The sequence below is a fragment of the Glandiceps talaboti genome, chromosome 7 (assembly GCF_964340395.1).
Source record: "Glandiceps talaboti chromosome 7, keGlaTala1.1, whole genome shotgun sequence".
Taxonomy (NCBI): domain Eukaryota; kingdom Metazoa; phylum Hemichordata; class Enteropneusta; family Spengelidae; genus Glandiceps; species Glandiceps talaboti.
This window is the reverse complement of record NC_135555.1, coordinates 4,782,511-4,801,879: the sequence shown is the minus strand read 5'-3', so window position 1 is coordinate 4,801,879 and position 19,369 is coordinate 4,782,511. Positions and strand designations below refer to the sequence as shown.

Here is a 19,369-nt window from a genome sequence, read left to right as displayed (position 1 = left end):
AGGAACAAAGTGTGATGAAACCCGAAATGAATGTACTGTTCCTCGTAAATACATGTACTTATATTTCAAATTTAAATCTGAGAATTCTCATGATCATGCAGTAGTTATACAAGTGAATACCAGCTATGTTGATGTAACAAGGATTGACAGAAATTGTTCTACTATGAATATACCTTTAGAAAGCCTGAACAGATTGAAAATATTACATAACTTTGTGAACTGAATACTTCACAGTCATACACACATATGGTAATTAGTGTGTTTTATTGTTCCAAAATTTGACCAGCATAATGTTTCAGTCTGCACAGTTGGTAGTAAAGTGGTCGGTGCAGTCGTAATGTTTCTAACACAGCAATATTTTAAAAAGTTCAGTCCTGTGTAGCTCCCCGCCCACTCAGGTTAATATTAGTTCTCAAAGTGTGCATGTGATCCAAGGCTTGTGTCAGAAATGGACGTATTGTGTTGATTTCCATCAATGATAGATTATCCAGCTGTAACACAATAGAAAGACTTGTCACAACACGTTAAAACACAACAAAGATTTCTAAGATTGATAAATTTCATTGTTGGCATGGTAATTACTATTCAGAAGATTTAAAAAATGTAACAATGGTGATATTGTTTCATGATATATAAATACATTCTGATTCACTACATGAACAAATGAAAATTATTCATAAAAAAAAATATAAATTACAAAAACTTTGAATAACAAAAAGTTGTCAGTCGACATCTTTGTTAGTAGACATATGACATGAAGTATCACAGGTTGAAATCTGGTAAAAATTGGCATAGATCTCTATAACTTTGACAATAATTTAGTTGGGAAAATAAATAGATATTCTAAAACACTGATACCCTATGCCTATATATCCTATAATAGCTCTGAGGAGAACATTGAAATTCAAAACCCTTGAGGAATGGAAATCAACATACCTTGGCATGTGTTTCTTGGTCACTTACAAATTTATCAATACTGCTTCTAAGTTTGGCAATCCTTATGTCCCAGATATCTTTTATGTAAGTACGAACATCATCAGCTTTAGGGATATCATTTGTAGCGCTGTGAAGGAAATACAAACACATAATAGTAAACATACTTATGAACAAATCCACATATTTCTGATACTACTAGTAGTACACTGTCAGCCTACAAGATTTAGATTCTCCTTTCAATGAATGATTTGTAAAGTCAATATATTTGATCCATAGACAAAAACCATTGGTTTTGAAAAGGTCTTTATCCAATTAGGGAGCCTTCAGTAATTACAAGGGGGGAGGGCAACTTTTCAGCACAGTAGAATATGGCGATTGTCACACTTTATGCAACTGGGCTTGACCCACCCTCCCTGTAGTTACTCAACCCACACTTAGATACAGTATCATACTTCTTGCAAGCCAAGTTGAACATGTTTGAACAAAAAGTATGGAATTTTATACCCTGGTTATTCTAGCCAATGCATGTCTCCATCGTTTGTTCAGCAAGGCTCAAATGCAAGTCAAAATGTTCCAAATTTTATTCCCCAGTTTTTCATAAACTATATGCTTGGAGCCTGGAGGCACATTTACATTATTCCCCAATGTTTTTCTTCATTCAGCTCAAAAATACTTGCAACCTAAGGGGTTTTGTCACTACTTCTCTATTGACTCTTAGACACAAGGCCTCTTAGTCACTCATAATTTCCTTGGCTGAACAAAGAAAAGTATTGGGGAACATGTTGGGGAATACTATTTATCTGTTACTTACCAACTGAGTAATAACTGTGCAACTTCCATGTAATGTTCATTTAACATTGGTTGAAAGATTGGAGAATCTATCTCTTCTTGTTTCTTGGCTTCCAATATTCCTTACAAGACAAAAATCACAAGTGTTATTAGACTTATAGTTAGCATTCTCCATACTGTATATCTACATCAGTTCTCTTTGAAGGCAAATAATATATTATATATCCCATAAACTGGATGACTGGGTTGGATCAAGGATGAAAAGTGAGTCTTGAAAAACAATCACCAATGTGACACTTAAAATTTGGAATTATAGTAATATTAATAAAATGTGAATTTATAATGCACCTTTCCTCCTGAGAGTTCACGGTGCTCACAATTATTACCCCTGGCATGGATTACCGACATGGTCACAGCCCTTTAATTTATACTTCCTCAACTCCTTGGGGAGCATACAATCCATTGCAGCCAATTAAGAATGAAAACACTTGTTTTGTCTCTCTAGTATGCTGAATAAAAGCGTTATGTATTAATATATGCAAAGACTAAGCAGAACATACATATATAAAAACTTACCAACATCCATCCATTCTGGTGGCTGTATTCTGCATTTCTGCCTTTGTTTCAAACTGACTGCCATCCATAGTGGTACTTCCACTGGTAAACCAGGGTTAAATGGACCTACATCACCCTGCATATAAACATATTATATATGGTTGAGAGACTGTTATTTTAACAGTATTCTTAGAAAATGATGCCATGATCTCACTGACGTTTTCAGCAAGATCTTTCGGTCATTCACATTTTAAATTTTATGGTGCTTCGCAATTTTTGCTGTTATTTACAGGATTAGGGCTACTTTGGAACATTATTAAGTGGGTCATCATCAATATATTTGATTTTTGACAGATAAAATCATCCAACTTGTGTGATGTACATTTGCACTGCACCTGTGTATTCGGGTCTGTGCAGTTGGATTTATGGTGTTAGATTTAAGTGCAAAGCCTGGAATGATAAGCTGAGAAACAAAAACTAACCTTACAAGTATTGCAACTATAGTTAAAGTCCATGTCCCCCTTTCCACTATGTTTCACAGTGTACAATCCATAGTAGATACACTTAATAAAGATTTACAGTATTACATCAGTTTTAACTTTACTCCAGAAAAAAACCCAGACTTTAACTGAAATATCCTAGCATCACCAGAATACAATAACTTGAAAGTTTGAGGAACATAATATGTTTAATTGCTTTTTGTTGTTCTTTGTACTCTTCTTTAGCAAAGCAAAGTGATCAAACTCAGCAGATAGTAGTTCTGGATGCACTAATATATAATTACGGAGTACAGTCCAAAATTTTACACAGTAAAACTGTCACTCAAGTGTTACTGTTCATATTAAATCCATTCTAGATTATAGAATGACCTTGACAAGTTGCAGTACAGTACCCACTTGTCAAAACTCTCAAATATATATGAAATGCAAAAATGGAAACAAGTCACACTGCGCACTATTTAATCTTAGATATTTTAGTTACTTCGTCTGACAACATAACCATAATGAAAGGATGAACATGCTTTCATAAGTATGTAAATAAACCATATAAACTCTACATGATACATATAATGCAGTGTAAAATCTATGAATAACAGCGCCCCCATACCTTTGGCTTTGCACTGCAGGTCATGCAAATTGAAATAAGCATACTTACGCTGATTAAGTAGACTTTATCTTGTGAAAAATTTGGAATAATCACCACGGTTTGCTTTTCGGCTAGAAATTCAACTTCGGCTGGATCCATAACCAAAATCAGCTGGTTTCTCTCATATTTATCCTTCGCGGGAAATTTGGCCAAAACGAGGCTGAATTTCGACCTCCTAGCTCAATACGATTTAATCTAATTTTAACGTGATTAAATATTGTGTGGATTAGAACGATTTAGGAGGAAATCAAATGATTAGTAGCGTATTAAATGACATCTTTAGTTCAAGAAAAGTTTCCAGCGTTCATAAAATCACGATAGGTGATGACTCTATAAAGAAACTTTCGAAGAAAACAATATACTTCCCGTTTAGCCTAAAGGTTCTTAATTATTACCCAGGGTTCAATGCTTCGGAGGCAATTTCAAAATCAGTGAACAACTGACATCGACGTGCATTCATAAACAAAGTATCCGTGTGTCTTGAATCTTGACAAATTTGCCAAATATACGACGGATAAGTGAAGTTTGACTGAGTCCACAATGGATCCATTCACGGAGGTAAGTGTTGTCACGGAAAAATTTACGATATTCTTTTCCTTTTCTTGTATTTTGATAGGATTCATTGGAATTTTGTGTTGCTCTTCTCATTGATGGAAGATTATCGTCACGTCATGGATTTGAATGAAGGACGTTGAGAATTTCAAATAACACATTTTTTGTTGCTTTTGTTTTCCTATAAATATCGCCTTTGAGCAAACTTATGCCTTGCTACATTAAACGTGATTTCCCTCTCCAATGTTTTCCGTTAGTGAACGTCGGACGTGACCCGAGTACTCGAGTAGGGATCATGTGATAAACGAAAAAATGCCGACCGTTACACTTAAAATGTCAAACATGATAACTAGTTTCCGGGGTGTATACTCTAGAAGCCTTGCGATTTTGTTAAAACTTATATTTCGTATATGAAAATATCGACACAAAGAAGGTTGAACTTATACAAATTACAACTTGTAAATAGTCGACGATTCAAAATTTGAATTCTCATTAAAACTTCGACCACTCAGAATGTACCTTTAAAGTTTGATTGATATGTAAATTTGATATAAAAAAAAGCGGAAACCCGCATTAAATTTGTCAACTGCTTTTACGAAAAATAAAATGTATATTTATCCCATTGGTCTACTGATAACACTCATCTTTATATATTAAGTTAAAGTAAATAAAAAAAAGAATTATTTATAACCCGTCAACTTCAGTTTGCTGGAGTGCTCCATCATGTGTGTATCTTGCTAAAGTCTCGGGACAAATGACCATATAAAAGTTAACTCAGGGGGAAAAATCATACTGCAGTGTGCATATTTCATCAAAATCATAGAGGCACTTAAATCTGAAGGCTTGGAAAGACATCTTGCTCATGAAAGATTGATGACTAATTCAACTGTTCACAAATTCCTGTGGTCTGTTCCAGAGCATGCAATACAATACCACATTCCATCTGATTGGTTCCCAGACTTTACTGATTCCAATAGAACTTATAGAAGAAAAGATATTGAATCATGAAGAACCATGCTTAAAATTGAATGAATTATTACAAATATGGGAATGTTCTTCCTTATCCAACTGTTACTTTAAAAAATGGTATTCTAAATTCAATCAAGAAGACATTATAATGTGTACTGTAATTTACAAGGTAGAGTTTAGCTGAAAGTTTGTACGTATTGAACTGAAGAGTAATATAAACAGACTCCTTTGAATAAAACTAACTATTATCATTCATAGTGATATTAGTTAATATAATTTATATATATTCTATATTTTATGTTAGAAATTGCTTCAGAGAACGAGAGCTAGGAGGGAAAACCTTCAGAAGAAAATGAATGATACCAACTTGTCTCCAAGAAAAAGGAGGACACCCTTGGCAGAGGATAATACTGGCAAGGAAAGGGAAGGTGTGTGGAAATCTTGACATTTTATCATATTAGTCTTTCAATGCAAATTTTGTTTATTGTCAAAAAAAAACATCCCATTCCTTTCACAAATTCATAAAGTTGTAAATTATCAGAACGCCATATCAGTTCATGACCCATATAATCATAGTTTGTTGTATCTTAAATAACTTGGATTTTATTATCATTAGCTCAGAGACTTGGCTATTTGACATTCATTTGAAATACTTACTTACTGTAATACTAGACTAAAATCAAACAGTTTATACAAGGTCTAGTGTATCATGGTATCATATGTTGATGATCACTATATTTTCATATTTATAGTATACAGAGATATAATAGTTGATATTTTAACTGTAAACCATAAATGTGTTTCAAACATTTCTTGCACAACATAACATGTTGGCTTGAGGCTTGTATTTACAATGGTAGACTAGTGTGTGTAGTGGTCTGGTTTATTTGTTCCCATGGCAAGTCAGAATAACAGGTTAAGTTTATCGTGATATATTCTTTTACTCCTTCAGTATCACCAAGTAAGAAATCCCATCACACTGATATTGATGGATATAGTAGACAAGCCGAGAATGGAATCAAACCAGATACACCAGCTGTGCCTTCTGTTCGTTCACGTATGCGTAATTTATCACAGCAACGTGCTGGTTGGGATGACTGTGATTGTCCAAGTAAGCTATTACAACCTGTTTGGCATGAATTATCAAAATGATACATAATAATTTTACATTTACAAAATGTAATGCTCATTGCTTAGGGATGAGATGGGATGGGCAATTCTAGCAATGGTGACGCCATACTATATTTATTTTGCAGTTTATTATGTACTTCAAGATAAAAAGTTATTACCGATTATAAAGGTCTGTTGTTACTGTAACTTGACATTGCTGCTCTTTTTAGGTACCTTGTGGTAATGATAGATTTTAGACATATATCAGATCATTCTGATGGGAAATTTCGCTTTTAAAGACAGGTGCTTCCCCTTGATTCAAATCTGTAGATGGAATGAACAAACTTTGGAACATTGTATTCAAAAGAAGACTTCTGAGAATTTTTGTGGAAAAACAACAAAATTCAACTTTTCTTCATATTGTTTTGTCATTGCTAGGTGATACACATGCAAAGCTTGAGGATGATTATGTTCCAAGCCCTAGGAGAACTGAAGACAAAGTAGCAGCACCTCAAAAAGTAAGTACAGCACCACAACCCACCAACCGAAAATCTAGGTTTGCTGCTCTGGCAGCCAACATCAACAACTGGGAAGATGACACCAGCCATCCTGTGAAGAAACCAGAAGAGAAGAAACCAACCCGCAGGTGGCAACCACCCAAACCAGCTGAACAACCCATGGAGGAGAAACAACCAGTAGCTGCCCCTAGAAACTCTGCTGCCAAGGCAAGTCCTGCCAAACCAAGTAGATCAAATCATGCTTCATACAGGAGTACACCTGTATATAGTCCTAGTAGAGAAAGGGAGGGTAACAACCCTGCCTACTTGCAGACACAGGTACAAAGCCCTGTTAAGAACAATAAATGGGAACCTGTAAAAGCACCAGCTAGCCCCAATGCCAAAACACCACATTATACCTCTCCAGGACCAGTCACTCGCTCTGTGGTACAGAAACAAGAGAAAAGTAATGCATCTCAGCCAGTTCCAACCACAAGGAACCAACAACCTGTCAATGTACGTGCAAGCAGTAGTGTTGATGTACAGCCAGTTCCAACTAGACGCACTACCAAACAACCAGTTCAACCTGCTAGTCAGCAAAAACCAGCCATGACAACTACAGTGCCTAAACCAACATCTCAACCACATCAAAGTAGCAGAGTAAAAACCTTTGCTGATCAAATTTCTCAGAAAAGTCAAAACTTGAAACAGTCGCCCACAAGCGTGAGTGCAAAAGCAAAGAGTATACAAGCACAGTTGTTTAAGCAGCAAAATGGTGGCTGGAAAGGAAATGAAATTAATCTCAAAGCTCAAGTAAGTGTATATTGATATTTATGATAAATGAGAACATGAAGTATTTGGGGTGGGGGAGACAAAAAGTAGTCATGAAACAATGGAAGTCTTGTTCAGATTATAGTGTGAGGTATTCAAAATAGAAAATGGAGTGTAAAACTATGTTAACTCACATTTATATACATGTGTGATCTATACATTCTACACTCAGTGGCCAAACAACCAGTTCAAGACTTTCTGTAGGTTCTTTTGTATTTAAAAAGACATCTGACAATTCATGAAGAATGCAATGAATATAATATCAATGGAATTCTCTAACTTTACATTAATTATAACGTAATTTTGATGTACAGACTGAGAGAAATGCAGAATTGGAGCTGCTGAGAAACAGATGGAAGGTAAACACAGAGCTTCCAACCCCATCAAATACTAATGAAGAAGAAAGTGAAGAGGAGGAAGAAGATGTACCACCTCCCCCAAAGAAACAGAAAACACCACCAAGACAGGAACCAGTACGAAAGGTGAGAACATTACTGTTGACATGTTACTGACACTGATAAAGAATCTTGTATGTTTCATTGAGTCCTTATCATTCAAACTAATAAACCTTTTGCCTTTTCTCAATATTTTGTGTAGGAAATGCAAACAAAGCAATCTCGTGCTAACCAGCAAGCTGCTCCTGTATCCAATGCAAGAGAAGATCCTGCCTTGAAGAGAAAGGCCCCTCAACCTCCCACCATGTCAAGTACAGGCAAAAAATCTTCTGGTAACACAACAACACATAATACAGGTACAGGTCACCATGTTCCATCTCACACTCATTCAGGCTCTAACAAATACAAGAAATACAACCCGGGTAGAGCACGGTTAGTCACTGTACCTCAACCTGTGGCTCCACCCAGGAACAATCCCAGGGAGTCTAGACCTAGCAGGGCACAGGCTGTAGCTGAATATATGAAAAGACAGGGTAAGAGTTTGAGATTATAGATACATGTCAACACTGGTTGCACCGACTGTCTGCTTCTCTTGAGTCTGCCCTGTGTTTCTTGGTCTGTCTCCTTTTATGGTTTAGTGGTGATGGGTAGGTTTTTTTTTTATTGCTGTGAGGTTCTGGTAACATGTTGTCGATAGTCATTCATACAAGCAGTGACACTGATAATATTCTGTACACAGTTTAAGTGTTGTCTTCCTTTCTTCTGAGTTTGCATTCTACCATGCCTATGCCTTGTTTTATACTTTAGTATATCTATACACTTTGTGATATTTCCTGCAATCTTCTCAAATTGTTCTTTGTTTGTGTTTCGGCTGTTTTCTCTTTGCACATCAGGGTTAAATTAAAACAAAATAAAATTTAATGAGCTTCAACCTTTACATGTTAAAAGTAGAACCTCATATGTAGGAAACTATTTCTACAATATTCGGCTGTCTTCACTGGGAATTTCAGCCAGTTACCAGAACCTCACCTGTTTATTTTAGTGTTCACTTAATTAAACCATGATTTCCAATATTTCATGGTACAAATATGTATATATGCACCTATGATATCTGTTCCTGTCACCTGAACTTTTGCCTCAATTTTTAATTTCTTATTACTACACTGTATTTGAAGTGTGATTGTAGTTTGAAAGGTGGTATTACACAACAGATATTGCCTCAGATGCTCATGGGTGTTTTAAACAAACAAGTTGAATTCAAATGTCATATGCCGTTCATTCTCAGTAGCTGCACCAGTAGAGAAAGAAATAGAATACATGGATGGTGAATCTGAGGAGGAGGAAGAAGAAACTACCCCCATAACCAAAGAACCGGAATTGCCAAAAGAAACTGTAGAACCTAAAGAGGAAACTGTAAAACGGAAGTTTCCAAGTGTTGAAGAAGATGGTGAGGAGGAGGATGATGATGATAAAGATGAAGAGATGGATATGATGGGAGAGTTGGATGATCTTTTAGATGAAGCTATTGCCAAGGAAGATGAAGAAGAGGAACCTCCGAAAAAGGAGACGGTTGTTAAACCTACTGTCAAATTTGCAGAGGAACCAAAGGTAAGTTACACTGATTAAAAATATGAGGTCCTTCAAGTTTATAAAGTCTGTAATATTCACAGACAACTGAGATTGAGTTAACATTTTGAAGTGTACTTATTTTGAATGCTATATCAAGTGAGTATAATGATAGTAAACTGACAACAAAACAAAAGTACTGAAAGATTACCACCCAAAGTTACATGATGTACTGAAAGGCAGGATCTTTTTATCATTTTTTTTTCAATTATAGATATTTCTTGCAGCTCAAATATTAGAGATTGCATGCTTGGCTAATCAAATTTGATGCAAGCAGACTACACACTTATACCATACCATGATCATCATTGAAAAAATCTCATTCTTGTCAAAATACCTGTCATTAATGTCATTATAAAACTCGCATCTCTTCAGGCACCACCTCGCGGTCGCAAACCTTCAGGAAGCAATGGTGTGCCCAAGTCAACATCAGCTGATAACATCAAGTCATGCATGGAGGAGGAGAGAGATGTACCATTGCTGTACAGTGTTGAGTGTTACAGGTCACAGAGGAAGGTCAAAACTAGACCTCCACCACAGAAAATCATCAAAAGAGAACCCATCAGGAAGGCTACTGTAGAAAGACAGGAATCAAGGGTGATGAGACACATGTCTAACAGGGAAAAAATACAGGTATTGCATTATACTCTCTGAAATCTACCAATGTAGGCATCCCATCTTTGATTATGAATTTTGGGACATGTTACTTCATGACAGTTGTCAATCAAACAGTTGAAAATCTACAAGTGTTTTTCATGATAAGTATTTAGCTCATGGTAAAAATTATAGCGTTTGCACCTAGAAGAACCAAGTATACATTTTAGAGGGAAGTTTAGTTAGTTAGTGCATAGCCCTGTGAGGGTCTGGTTAGTGTGACTAACAAGTTTGGTGAACAAGTGTGACAATGATTATGGAGATTAAGATTTCTTTGTACAGACTCTGACTGAAGAGATATCACAGCAGCAGGCTATCATCCACCAATCCACTCAAGCCCTCAATCTCATATCGTCAAGGGGTGACTCAATGAAAGGAACTACTGAAGAGCTGGAAGCTGAGAGATTGCTTGTCATTGCCAGTGAGTTTAGTAATTATTAGAAACTTACAGACTACAACTCCTCCACTGTAGCTCGAAATTGTAATATCCTGCAAGATGTTATCAAGTATCTTGTAGAAACTGTTCCTACAATTGTAGCCACTGCTCTGTTGCGTATGTACTCCCTAGTCCTAGGTGTACATTACTGTTGTATATTTCTCACTTTCAAATATGTGCTTGGAAGTTGCAATAACCATATTTTAACCCACTATCTAAATAAAAATCATAGCAGACTTGGGAACAATGTTAAATTACTATGTTATCTATCCTTTTCACAGCTCAAAGGCGTTTGGCTTGTCTTGGTGAAGTACAGCGTTTGAAACAAGAGCATCAAAGTGGACGTGGTCGAAATCCAAGTGGTGAGACACCAAGTAAAGGTTCAGTGACAATTGGAAACATTAGACTGCCCCTGAAGACTGAATATATCTTTTCTATGGGATCTAAGCAAGGTAAATATATAATATGCCTACAAACATGATCCTAAAGAAAGGAAATCATTTTGAAACATTTTCTTTCTGTAGATACTCCAGATGAATTTCTGGACTAACACGAAAAGTGAAGTATATTGTGTGTGACAGTTATCATTCCCTACTAATCATCCTCTTCTATAACAAGTAGCATCCATACAGTATTCTTGTGAATTATCATAAAATTGAGAGAGAGAGAGAGAGAGAGAGAGAGAGAGAGAGAGAGAGAGAGAGAGAGAGAGAGAGAGAGAGAGAGAGAGAGAGAGAGAGAGAGAGAGAGAGAGAGAGAGAGAGAGAGAGAGAGAGAGAGAGAGAGAGAGAGAGAGAGAGAGAGTAAATATATTGGTGTGTGATAATGACAATAGTGAAAGGACACAGCGATTGGTTAAACATTGACTATTGCAAAGTTTGTCAGCTAAAGGAGAGTCAGAGTTGTAACATGTAAAACATATTTGAGGGAGTGGGTGTATAAAGTTCAGATATTCATATACTTTAGAGAACTGTTAATAGATAAAGAACCATTCTCTTTTCACTATTCGTGTGATTGTACACTTATTATATTTCATCTTCTCCTTTTCTTCCATGACTTCATCAGATCGTCAAATCCACCATTTCCTTGTGTTGATAAGAAATGGAGCTCATGTGATATCAACTCATCTCCTGTCTACCCTAGATGGCATCAATGGAGACTGTTTACCATTTACTAATATGATTACAATGTAAGTCAATATAAAAAACATTTGTAATTTTCACATAATTCACTCCTCATAAAACTTCTCTTTTGATATCTGATAAGTTTAATAATGTGCTGCTTTCTAGAGAAGCAAGGAATTTGAATGGTATTCAGTAATCAAAATTTGATACAGTAAACGACCATCCCAAAGTCTGGACATGTACACAGACCTAATACAGCAACCAAACTAGCAAACACACATACAAGTTATATAATAAGTGGGGAGTGTGAAGGAAATTTAAACCACCTATAATTATGGTCCTAGAAGAGAAAGACATACAAGGAGGCCTGACCAAAACACATGTTAGATTAACCATAGACCCTCCACCATGGTGGATTAACCAGTAAAATAATGTTTTATGCACAATTTCAACATATTTTTGTGTATCTTCTTAGTCATGTAGTGTGTATCTCCATTAGTACATCTTGCACCACAGTCTCCACCTGATTTAGTGTGGCTATTTCTATTAGTTACCAATCATGATCAATTCTCGTTGTTACAGGAATGACATTGGTAGTGATTTCATGGTGGACGTTGAAGTGTACAGCATGCAGACCAGGAGACAGGAAGTCAAGGAAAAGAAGGGTAATCTACTGAGGAATATTACTCCACGAAAGAGCAAGGTATTGACATTTTTTTATACATTATATTTTCTTTCATTTTCTGCACTAATTTTGAAATGATAGCATGTAGACATCTTTACTGATGCAAGACTATTACATCCTTACATTTAATATTCCATTTTGGTTATCATCAACTTGAAACTTATTTTCGGACCAACTTGAAAAAATTGATGAAAGGCTGTAACTATTATATCTTTAGATTTTAGTTTAGTATAATGCACAACTTCAATTTTATGAAGAAATACACTCACAACTCAAATTTAAGCATTGTGTGTTGTGAAATGTGCTCTAAAACTTTGTTAGCCAAACAAAAAATAACCGCAACATCACGGTGATCATCATGTAATTCAAACTGCTCGTACTGACGTCAAAATCTGCCCTATTCCTGGTTGTTTACAGTTACTGAATTAGTTGTGTGCTGTATGTACATTACTATTTGATATAGTAAGAATATGTTTTAACTTCTAAAATTTATATATGGTGTGTGTCTGTTACAGAGAAATGCAAGTCCGTTGCCAACTATGTGCAGCCCTGGCGGTCCTGGTGCTGTAAGAACTAGTAACTTTTTATTAGTTGGTACATCCAAAATCAATCTCCACACTAGCAGGAATGAGAAGTTCTCTCTTACCAAGGTATGAATAATTGAAGTTAGGGTTTCTCTTTGATAATTTATACAGTGTATAAGTGCTGCAGATCTTCAACTTATATTTCTCAAGTAATAGCATATATATATTTATCCTGTTTGTCAGCTCATGAGAGTTATGGTAATAAACTTGATACATTACCCTTTTATTGGTCCAGACTGTGATTTATTGTGATGGAAAAGGTTTGAACAATATATTGTTTTTTGTGCTTTCTTTGCAGGTTCCATTTTTATGTCCTCTTGAGGGAAGTATTCACATGAAAGTAAAATGTTATATTAATGCTGAGGTGGAAGAGAGAGGTTTCCTCACAATGTTTGATGATGTCAATGGTTTTGGTGCCTGGCATCGTAGATGGTGTGTCCTGTCAGGTGGATATATCTCATATTGGAAATACCCTGATGATGAGAGACGTAAGGTAAGAATGAACATATCTTGTTGAAAGCTTTTCATTTTCTTACATTGTGTGTGTATTGTTTGCTCCACATATTTCTGATTTATGCTGCACAAACAGACCACTTCTACTAATTATGCAATGGTAAATATTGTAATTCTTTGATGATGTCTTTCACCAGGCACCTATTGGAAGTATGAGTCTGAAAGAGTGTATAAATAAGAACATCACAATGGTAGCAAGGGAATTCTGTGCCAGACCAAACACCTTTGAACTGGTTACAAGCAGACCAGCTCAACGTACTGATGAGGATAACTTGGTATTGACTTGTGAGGGACCTATCACCAAGATCAAGTAAGTATCACTGCTACTTGTACTTCTAGACCTTGGACTTTATTTGTTTTGTACTCTAACTTGAAGGGACTAAATAAATATTGCCATATTCTCTAATATTTTTCTTTGCTCAGCTGAAGAAAATATGACTGGCATAAGGGGCCTTGTCATTACAAGTCAAAGAAAAGTAGTCACAACCCCATGTCATGAGTATTTTCTGGCTCAATGAAGAATACGTTATTATAATTATAACTGCACAGGTGTAATGTTTGAAAAAAATATGAAAATATCAGAGATTCTGAATTTTTTTTACTTGTATATTAAGGACCACAGAACAATGACATAGACACATGCTGTTGTGTAGAATGACCTGGGTATTTTTCTATCAATTCAATATTTTCTGTTCAAGCACCGACAACTTTATTTTGAGACTCTAAACATATTCAAGTGTGATGTAAGGCTAGCCTATATGATACCTACAGTATAATATACTGTAGATGACATTCAAAGAGAATGTTTGGTGTTTTGAAGATAGTGTGGATAATGTAACTTTGTTTCTTAGAAAGATTGAGAAATCAACTGGACAGGGTTTACCGCACATTTATGATCACGTTGATCTATTTATTATACAGTGTGTGTGAGTGAATATATTTTCTGTGGTAATATTGTGCAAGTTTTGTAATTAAAAACACAGGGAATATTGTTAAACTGTTATCAATGCACCTGTGTACTGTCTGTATGATATGATATGATATGATATGATATGATATGATATGATATGATATGATATGATATGATATGATATGATAGAATGACTTCTTCAATGACAAATCACTGATTGGTGTTTGTGATTTGTTTTGCCAGGTGGTGGATATCAGCTGATACCAAGGATGAACGCATCCAGTGGATGGATAAACTAAACAAAGCATTGGTCAACCTGAGACAATGGAACAAAGATCCATCAAAGCAATTTGGCACATTGATTTAATTATTACACACAATCGCATAATTATACCTCATAATCAAATTCTTCCAAGATTTCTGCTGAAATAGTAGTAATGTTATATTTAATTTCAATATCCATGTATAATCTGACAATGATAATGAGTTGTTTATTTTGGTGTGTTTCTGTTAGTCTAATTGCTATCTGTGGCTTCAAATCTCATCTCACATCTAGCTCAATAAGGTCCTGATATGAAATTTCAAATTCAAACCAAGCCACCCACACAATCATTAACACCATGTTAATCAATCAGTCACACAATTCTACCCAATGATAAGTTAGTGTTTATTGGGGGCAGGTACATAATGTCCAAATATTGTATACTTGTCATATCAGGACCTGCTTATATACTGTTTACATCATTCTAACAGTTGGGGTTTACTCATTTGCATGAACAACTTTTGGTTCATGGTTTCTCATTGAGCTAGATGGGGGGGGGGGGGGGGGGAGAGAGATCTTGAGATTTGAAGCCAAGGATAGCCTCTAGACTATGTTTCTGTACACAGTGCCTTGGAAAGACACTGGATTTAGTACATGAATACCAACACACACCATTCATGTTAACTATAATCAGATACTGCATGTAGTTATTATACCTTTATTATGATATTCCAGTATATTACAAGATATTATTTTCATAATACTCAATATTCATTTACAATTATGGACTTTATAATAAGGTGTTTATGAAATATGGTTGATAGAATAAGATAGATTAGTTCCTCAGAATATTGCTGAATTTTATCTGTATCTGTTAATGTGTATCATGTTTCCATATAATGTCTTTTACAGTCTGTCCCCTTTTTTTCTGCTTTAGACAAACTAGTAATCATGAATATATACATTTGCATTGTAGCATCTATTCATTTGATCCACATATACATAATAATAGCCCATATAGTACGCAATACAGTTAGACTGAATGTTTGATCCATTGCCGTCAGTGATTCCATACTCAGTCTCTCTTCTTTTTCTTTGTATTGTGTTTTTTGTAAAACTTATTTTTGTACTGTATCTTAAGATTCTAGAATTAGGGGTTTGACAGTTTTTTTGTATGACAATGACTGTACTTAGTATATTATTTAGCTGGAATGTTAGTCAGTTCATTCATTTGTTTTAAGTTGTTGCTCCCGCTAGCTGAGTTCCTTCAAAGGATATCAATTACAATATTTTCTCAAATTTATGCTGTTCCTTGCTCCCCTTTATCAGAAGTCCAACCCACTCACCACGAGTCATTTGCTATATGTACAGACCCCCACTCCATAAAATAAAAGCCCTCTCAATTATAGCTACTCTGAACATCACAACTTGCGAATGAACGATAATGGTTGGATGGTGCAACATCTTGGGTTTACACAAGCTCAGATTTAAGGGTTAGAAGGGATAGATTTGAATCCCAGTATTTACTGAAATCTATTTAATTTCCACAGTCAGCTGCTCATCTAAAAAATATAATGACCATTTAGTTACTACATTATGTCAATACTGATGTGTGGAAAACTTTAGCCTTCTCCGAGACATGATTTATTTTAGTTGCACGCATTTTTGCTTTTAAAGGTTACATCCTATTAAAGTATATCGATTTTCAATAAAATTATCAACTGGGAAATGGCAAACAAGTTAGTGCTAGAACTGTAAAACTATTGAAGTGTAAAACATTTTTCTCTTGGTAGTCATAGTATTCATGTTATTGGTTTTTGAAAGAATGACACAAACTACATTTTTAAGGTTACATGTAAGTGAGTCAATAAAATGAAATGAAATTTGGAGTTGTGTTGTCATGGCAGCAAAGGATGGTGTTTCCGTAGACGTTTAATGAAGAGTGCAATAGTAATGTTTAGATGTTGGTTTTTTATTTTATTTTTTTTTTCCAAATTTATTTTCCTGGTTGTAGATGTATTATAGTGTATGTAACCAATGTTGTAGGTTAGGATTGCTCCATGATATACTAATAGTAGATAATAAAACCATTATATTTAACCAAATGGTTGTTTCCTGTCAATTTATTCGAAGTGGAGTAAAGTTATGAATGCTTTCCATACACAGATGAGTTAAAATGTCTGGTTGTGTTGTGTTATCATATCAGCATAAAATGGTGGTTCTATGAATATGAAATCCGTAACAATTTATATACATCAACACAGACACTTAGACTGAAAGATCAGCTGTTGCCGGCACTCTTCTCATCCCTTTGCATGAAGGGATGAAGACACCCCCTCAACATGTTTTACAGTCTAATACACACCTTTTACATGTAACTTGTATTGAACCTTTGTTCAGTAGTGCTTAAATTACAAAAACATAAGTTGGAACCACTCATTGCCCAAAGACTTTCATCTTATGACTACAACTTACAAGGGGACAGGCTTTGATATACATCCTCTTCCCATACATAGACAGGGAGTGGTGGTGTGGACTATACTATTCACCGACAAGATGAAAGACTATAAAAGGTATTCACTACATATGATATATTCAGAGGGCTTCAATTTATTTTAGTTTAAGGAAAACGTTCCTATCAATAAAGGAAAAACTAATGTGTCTACATTTGGTTTTACATATAAAAAATACACAGTATAGAACTTTTAATTTTGAGAGCTGTAATACATCACCTAATCGATGGGGTCGGAGACAGTAGTGTATCCTCGTCATCTCTAAATCATTCAGTTTATACATACATACAAACAAACAAGTCAACACAACCAAAATATGTATATATATATAAATGTTTGATTTTATTTTCTGAAGAAACACAATACTTCAGTCAGCAAATCAATATGGTGTAAATTTAGTTGTAGCGCTATCTCAGGTGTATGCATTTGTTTTCATTCAAATAATTTACATAAAAGAGTACTTAAAATAGAAGCTGCCTTTACAATTAGTGTTTAAAATGAAGAGTATAAGGATATACACAGTCATAGCAATGTTATCATGGTGGGAGTAATTTTGTTATGTCTACCCATGGAGGTATATGGGGAGACTTTATATATATATATATATCCATGGTCTACCTGTAATACATTTGTACTACTCTATCAAGCATTATTGAGTATTATATTATAGCATTACCAATTCCAGTGAATTTTGTGACGTCATCGCTGTACATTATTACTGATAATGTACTCCGTTATTGGGCATCGAGGCCCTGGAACGAGCATAATAATACAAGCTTATTGTTCTGTTTCTTCATACGACTAGGTATTTTTTCGAAATGTATGTTGTTACTTATGATTGTCATTTCCACTGTTTAAAAATACAACGCATTCATGAAACAAATTTGTGTTCACAGCAGTTCACTGAAGTGTATATGTGTGTGTACGTGTACGTACGTGTGTCGCTATGATTAGTATTCAGCTTCCGGGCCGAACATGGCAGACGATGTTCAGCGCTGTGTATAGTATACGTTGTTTTGCGTTTCTCGGTCTACAAATTCACTGGAATTGGCAAAACTATAAAATAATAACAATAATGTACGTCCTCCCAGTCCATAATGGACTCAAGCAAACTTTGCACTCCATAATGGGCTCGGCTGTCGCCTCGCCCATTATGTCGTTCAAAGTTTGCTTTCGTCCATTATGGGCTGGGAGGGCGTACATTATTGTTTAAATATCATAGAACGTAATAATATGCATATAGTACAAAAAGTTGATAAGTTTTGAGTTGTTGCTGTTACTATGAGTTGCTTTACATCTTTGTAGTTGAAAACATTCTTAGCAAAATTGACCTGTTGATAGTTTTTATACACAAGTACTGGGATTCAAATGTGAGGTCAGATACATGAGGGAGTTCTGCAACAGCGTCCCTTACAGACTAGGTCAAATATAAGTATAGGCAAATATTGCTCAGATTGACCTCTGTAAACAGACATATCTTTACTGACTTGCCTGTAAACTCTAGCTGATATTCATTTTGCGTTCACCTCTAATTGTCATGAAATTGTTTACTATGTCATTGAACTACTTAGCTTCTAAACTGTTATCCCATGTACATACACTTTGTTGTCTCATCAACCATAAGTACCAAGTAGTGATATCTATAAGTTACTAACAAAGATGGATGGTACTAACTGACTCTTAAAAAGTGACATGATGTTCAGATAGTTATGATTGACCTAGGTTGCATGTTATGAATGACATAGGTGGTATTGTGATGTTTATGACTAACATAGGTGGCATTGTGATGTCTATAACTGACACAGGTGGCATTGATTTTTAAGACTTACATATGTCTTGTAATTATAGCTAGGGAAGCCAGACTTGCATTACAATTCAACCATAATATTACACAGTTGACTCAAAAAATATAATTAAGTGTTTGTCACTGTAGGTCAGAGATACACTACTTTGCACTTTGAAACAATAGTGGAGACTGAGTAATGCTATTGAAGTATATCAAGTTATTGTGTTATTTTTTTGAATTGTCTCTAGTCTATGGTATGTAGTTACACAATAATACAAGATAAAGTCTGCATTCATTTCTATTCATTCAATGCATTGCATTGCATCTTGCTTTGGAATAGTAAACAAACTAAAACAACACAATACTGAACAGTCAGTCTAGTCAAAGCATAAACTGAAATGTTTAAAATGCATGAAATGAGTACATAAATCGACAAATGGAAACTGGCCGATTTGACCTTGAATGATACTGGAGGTCAAGGGTCGCCAGGTGAAGC

The 19,369-nt window shown here is 35.2% G+C and overlaps 3 protein-coding genes across 3 annotated transcripts; 2 read left to right on the top strand and 1 right to left on the bottom strand.

Moving 5' to 3' along the window:
- Positions 1–368: 368 nt before the first annotated feature.
- On the bottom strand, positions 369–3,566 carry LOC144438212 (DNA replication complex GINS protein PSF2-like). Its single transcript, XM_078127254.1, has 5 exons — positions 3,436–3,566; positions 2,302–2,416; positions 1,748–1,847; positions 937–1,063; positions 369–491 (listed from the first exon to the last, which is right to left on the bottom strand). The coding sequence occupies exons 1-5, from the start codon at positions 3,523–3,525 to the stop codon at positions 369–371; spliced, it is 555 nt and encodes a 184-aa protein (XP_077983380.1). The 5' UTR covers positions 3,526–3,566.
- Positions 3,567–6,006: 2,440 nt separating this feature from the next.
- On the top strand, positions 6,007–13,262 carry LOC144437415 (uncharacterized; the record flags this gene model as incomplete). The annotated part of the gene is made up of 12 exons (XM_078126346.1): positions 6,007–6,058; positions 6,496–7,367; positions 7,700–7,867; positions 7,983–8,313; positions 9,069–9,388; positions 9,782–10,039; positions 10,343–10,481; positions 10,778–10,948; positions 11,562–11,685; positions 12,203–12,323; positions 12,821–12,955; positions 13,188–13,262. Coding segments are annotated over exons 1-12 (2,766 nt in total), but the record flags the coding sequence as incomplete, so codon positions are not given.
- On the top strand, positions 13,260–15,112 carry LOC144438306 (anillin-like). The gene is made up of 3 exons (XM_078127367.1): positions 13,260–13,382; positions 13,540–13,712; positions 14,556–15,112. The coding sequence occupies exons 1-3, from the start codon at positions 13,278–13,280 to the stop codon at positions 14,677–14,679; spliced, it is 402 nt and encodes a 133-aa protein (XP_077983493.1). The 5' UTR covers positions 13,260–13,277; the 3' UTR covers positions 14,680–15,112.
- The last annotated feature ends 4,257 nt before the right edge of the window (positions 15,113–19,369 follow it).

What these genes read in the sequence shown, in the direction of transcription:
- LOC144438306 (XM_078127367.1), top strand. Translation starts at nt 13,278, where the DNA reads ATGTTTGATGATGTCAATGGTTTTGGTGCCTGGCATCGTAGATGGTGT. An exon ending in CTGATGATGAGAGACGTAAG is followed by an intron (nt 13,383 to 13,539) that starts GTAAGAATGAAC and finishes GTCTTTCACCAG; the next exon opens with GCACCTATTGGAAGTATGAG. An exon ending in GGACCTATCACCAAGATCAA is followed by an intron (nt 13,713 to 14,555) that starts GTAAGTATCACT and finishes TTGTTTTGCCAG; the next exon opens with GTGGTGGATATCAGCTGATA.
- LOC144438212 (XM_078127254.1), bottom strand. Translation starts at nt 3,525, where the DNA reads ATGGATCCAGCCGAAGTTGAATTTCTAGCCGAAAAGCAAACCGTGGTG. An exon ending in ATAAAGTCTACTTAATCAGC is followed by an intron (nt 2,417 to 3,435) that starts GTAAGTATGCTT and finishes GTTTATATGCAG; the next exon opens with GGTGATGTAGGTCCATTTAA. An exon ending in ACCAGAATGGATGGATGTTG is followed by an intron (nt 1,848 to 2,301) that starts GTAAGTTTTTAT and finishes TTGTCTTGTAAG; the next exon opens with GAATATTGGAAGCCAAGAAA.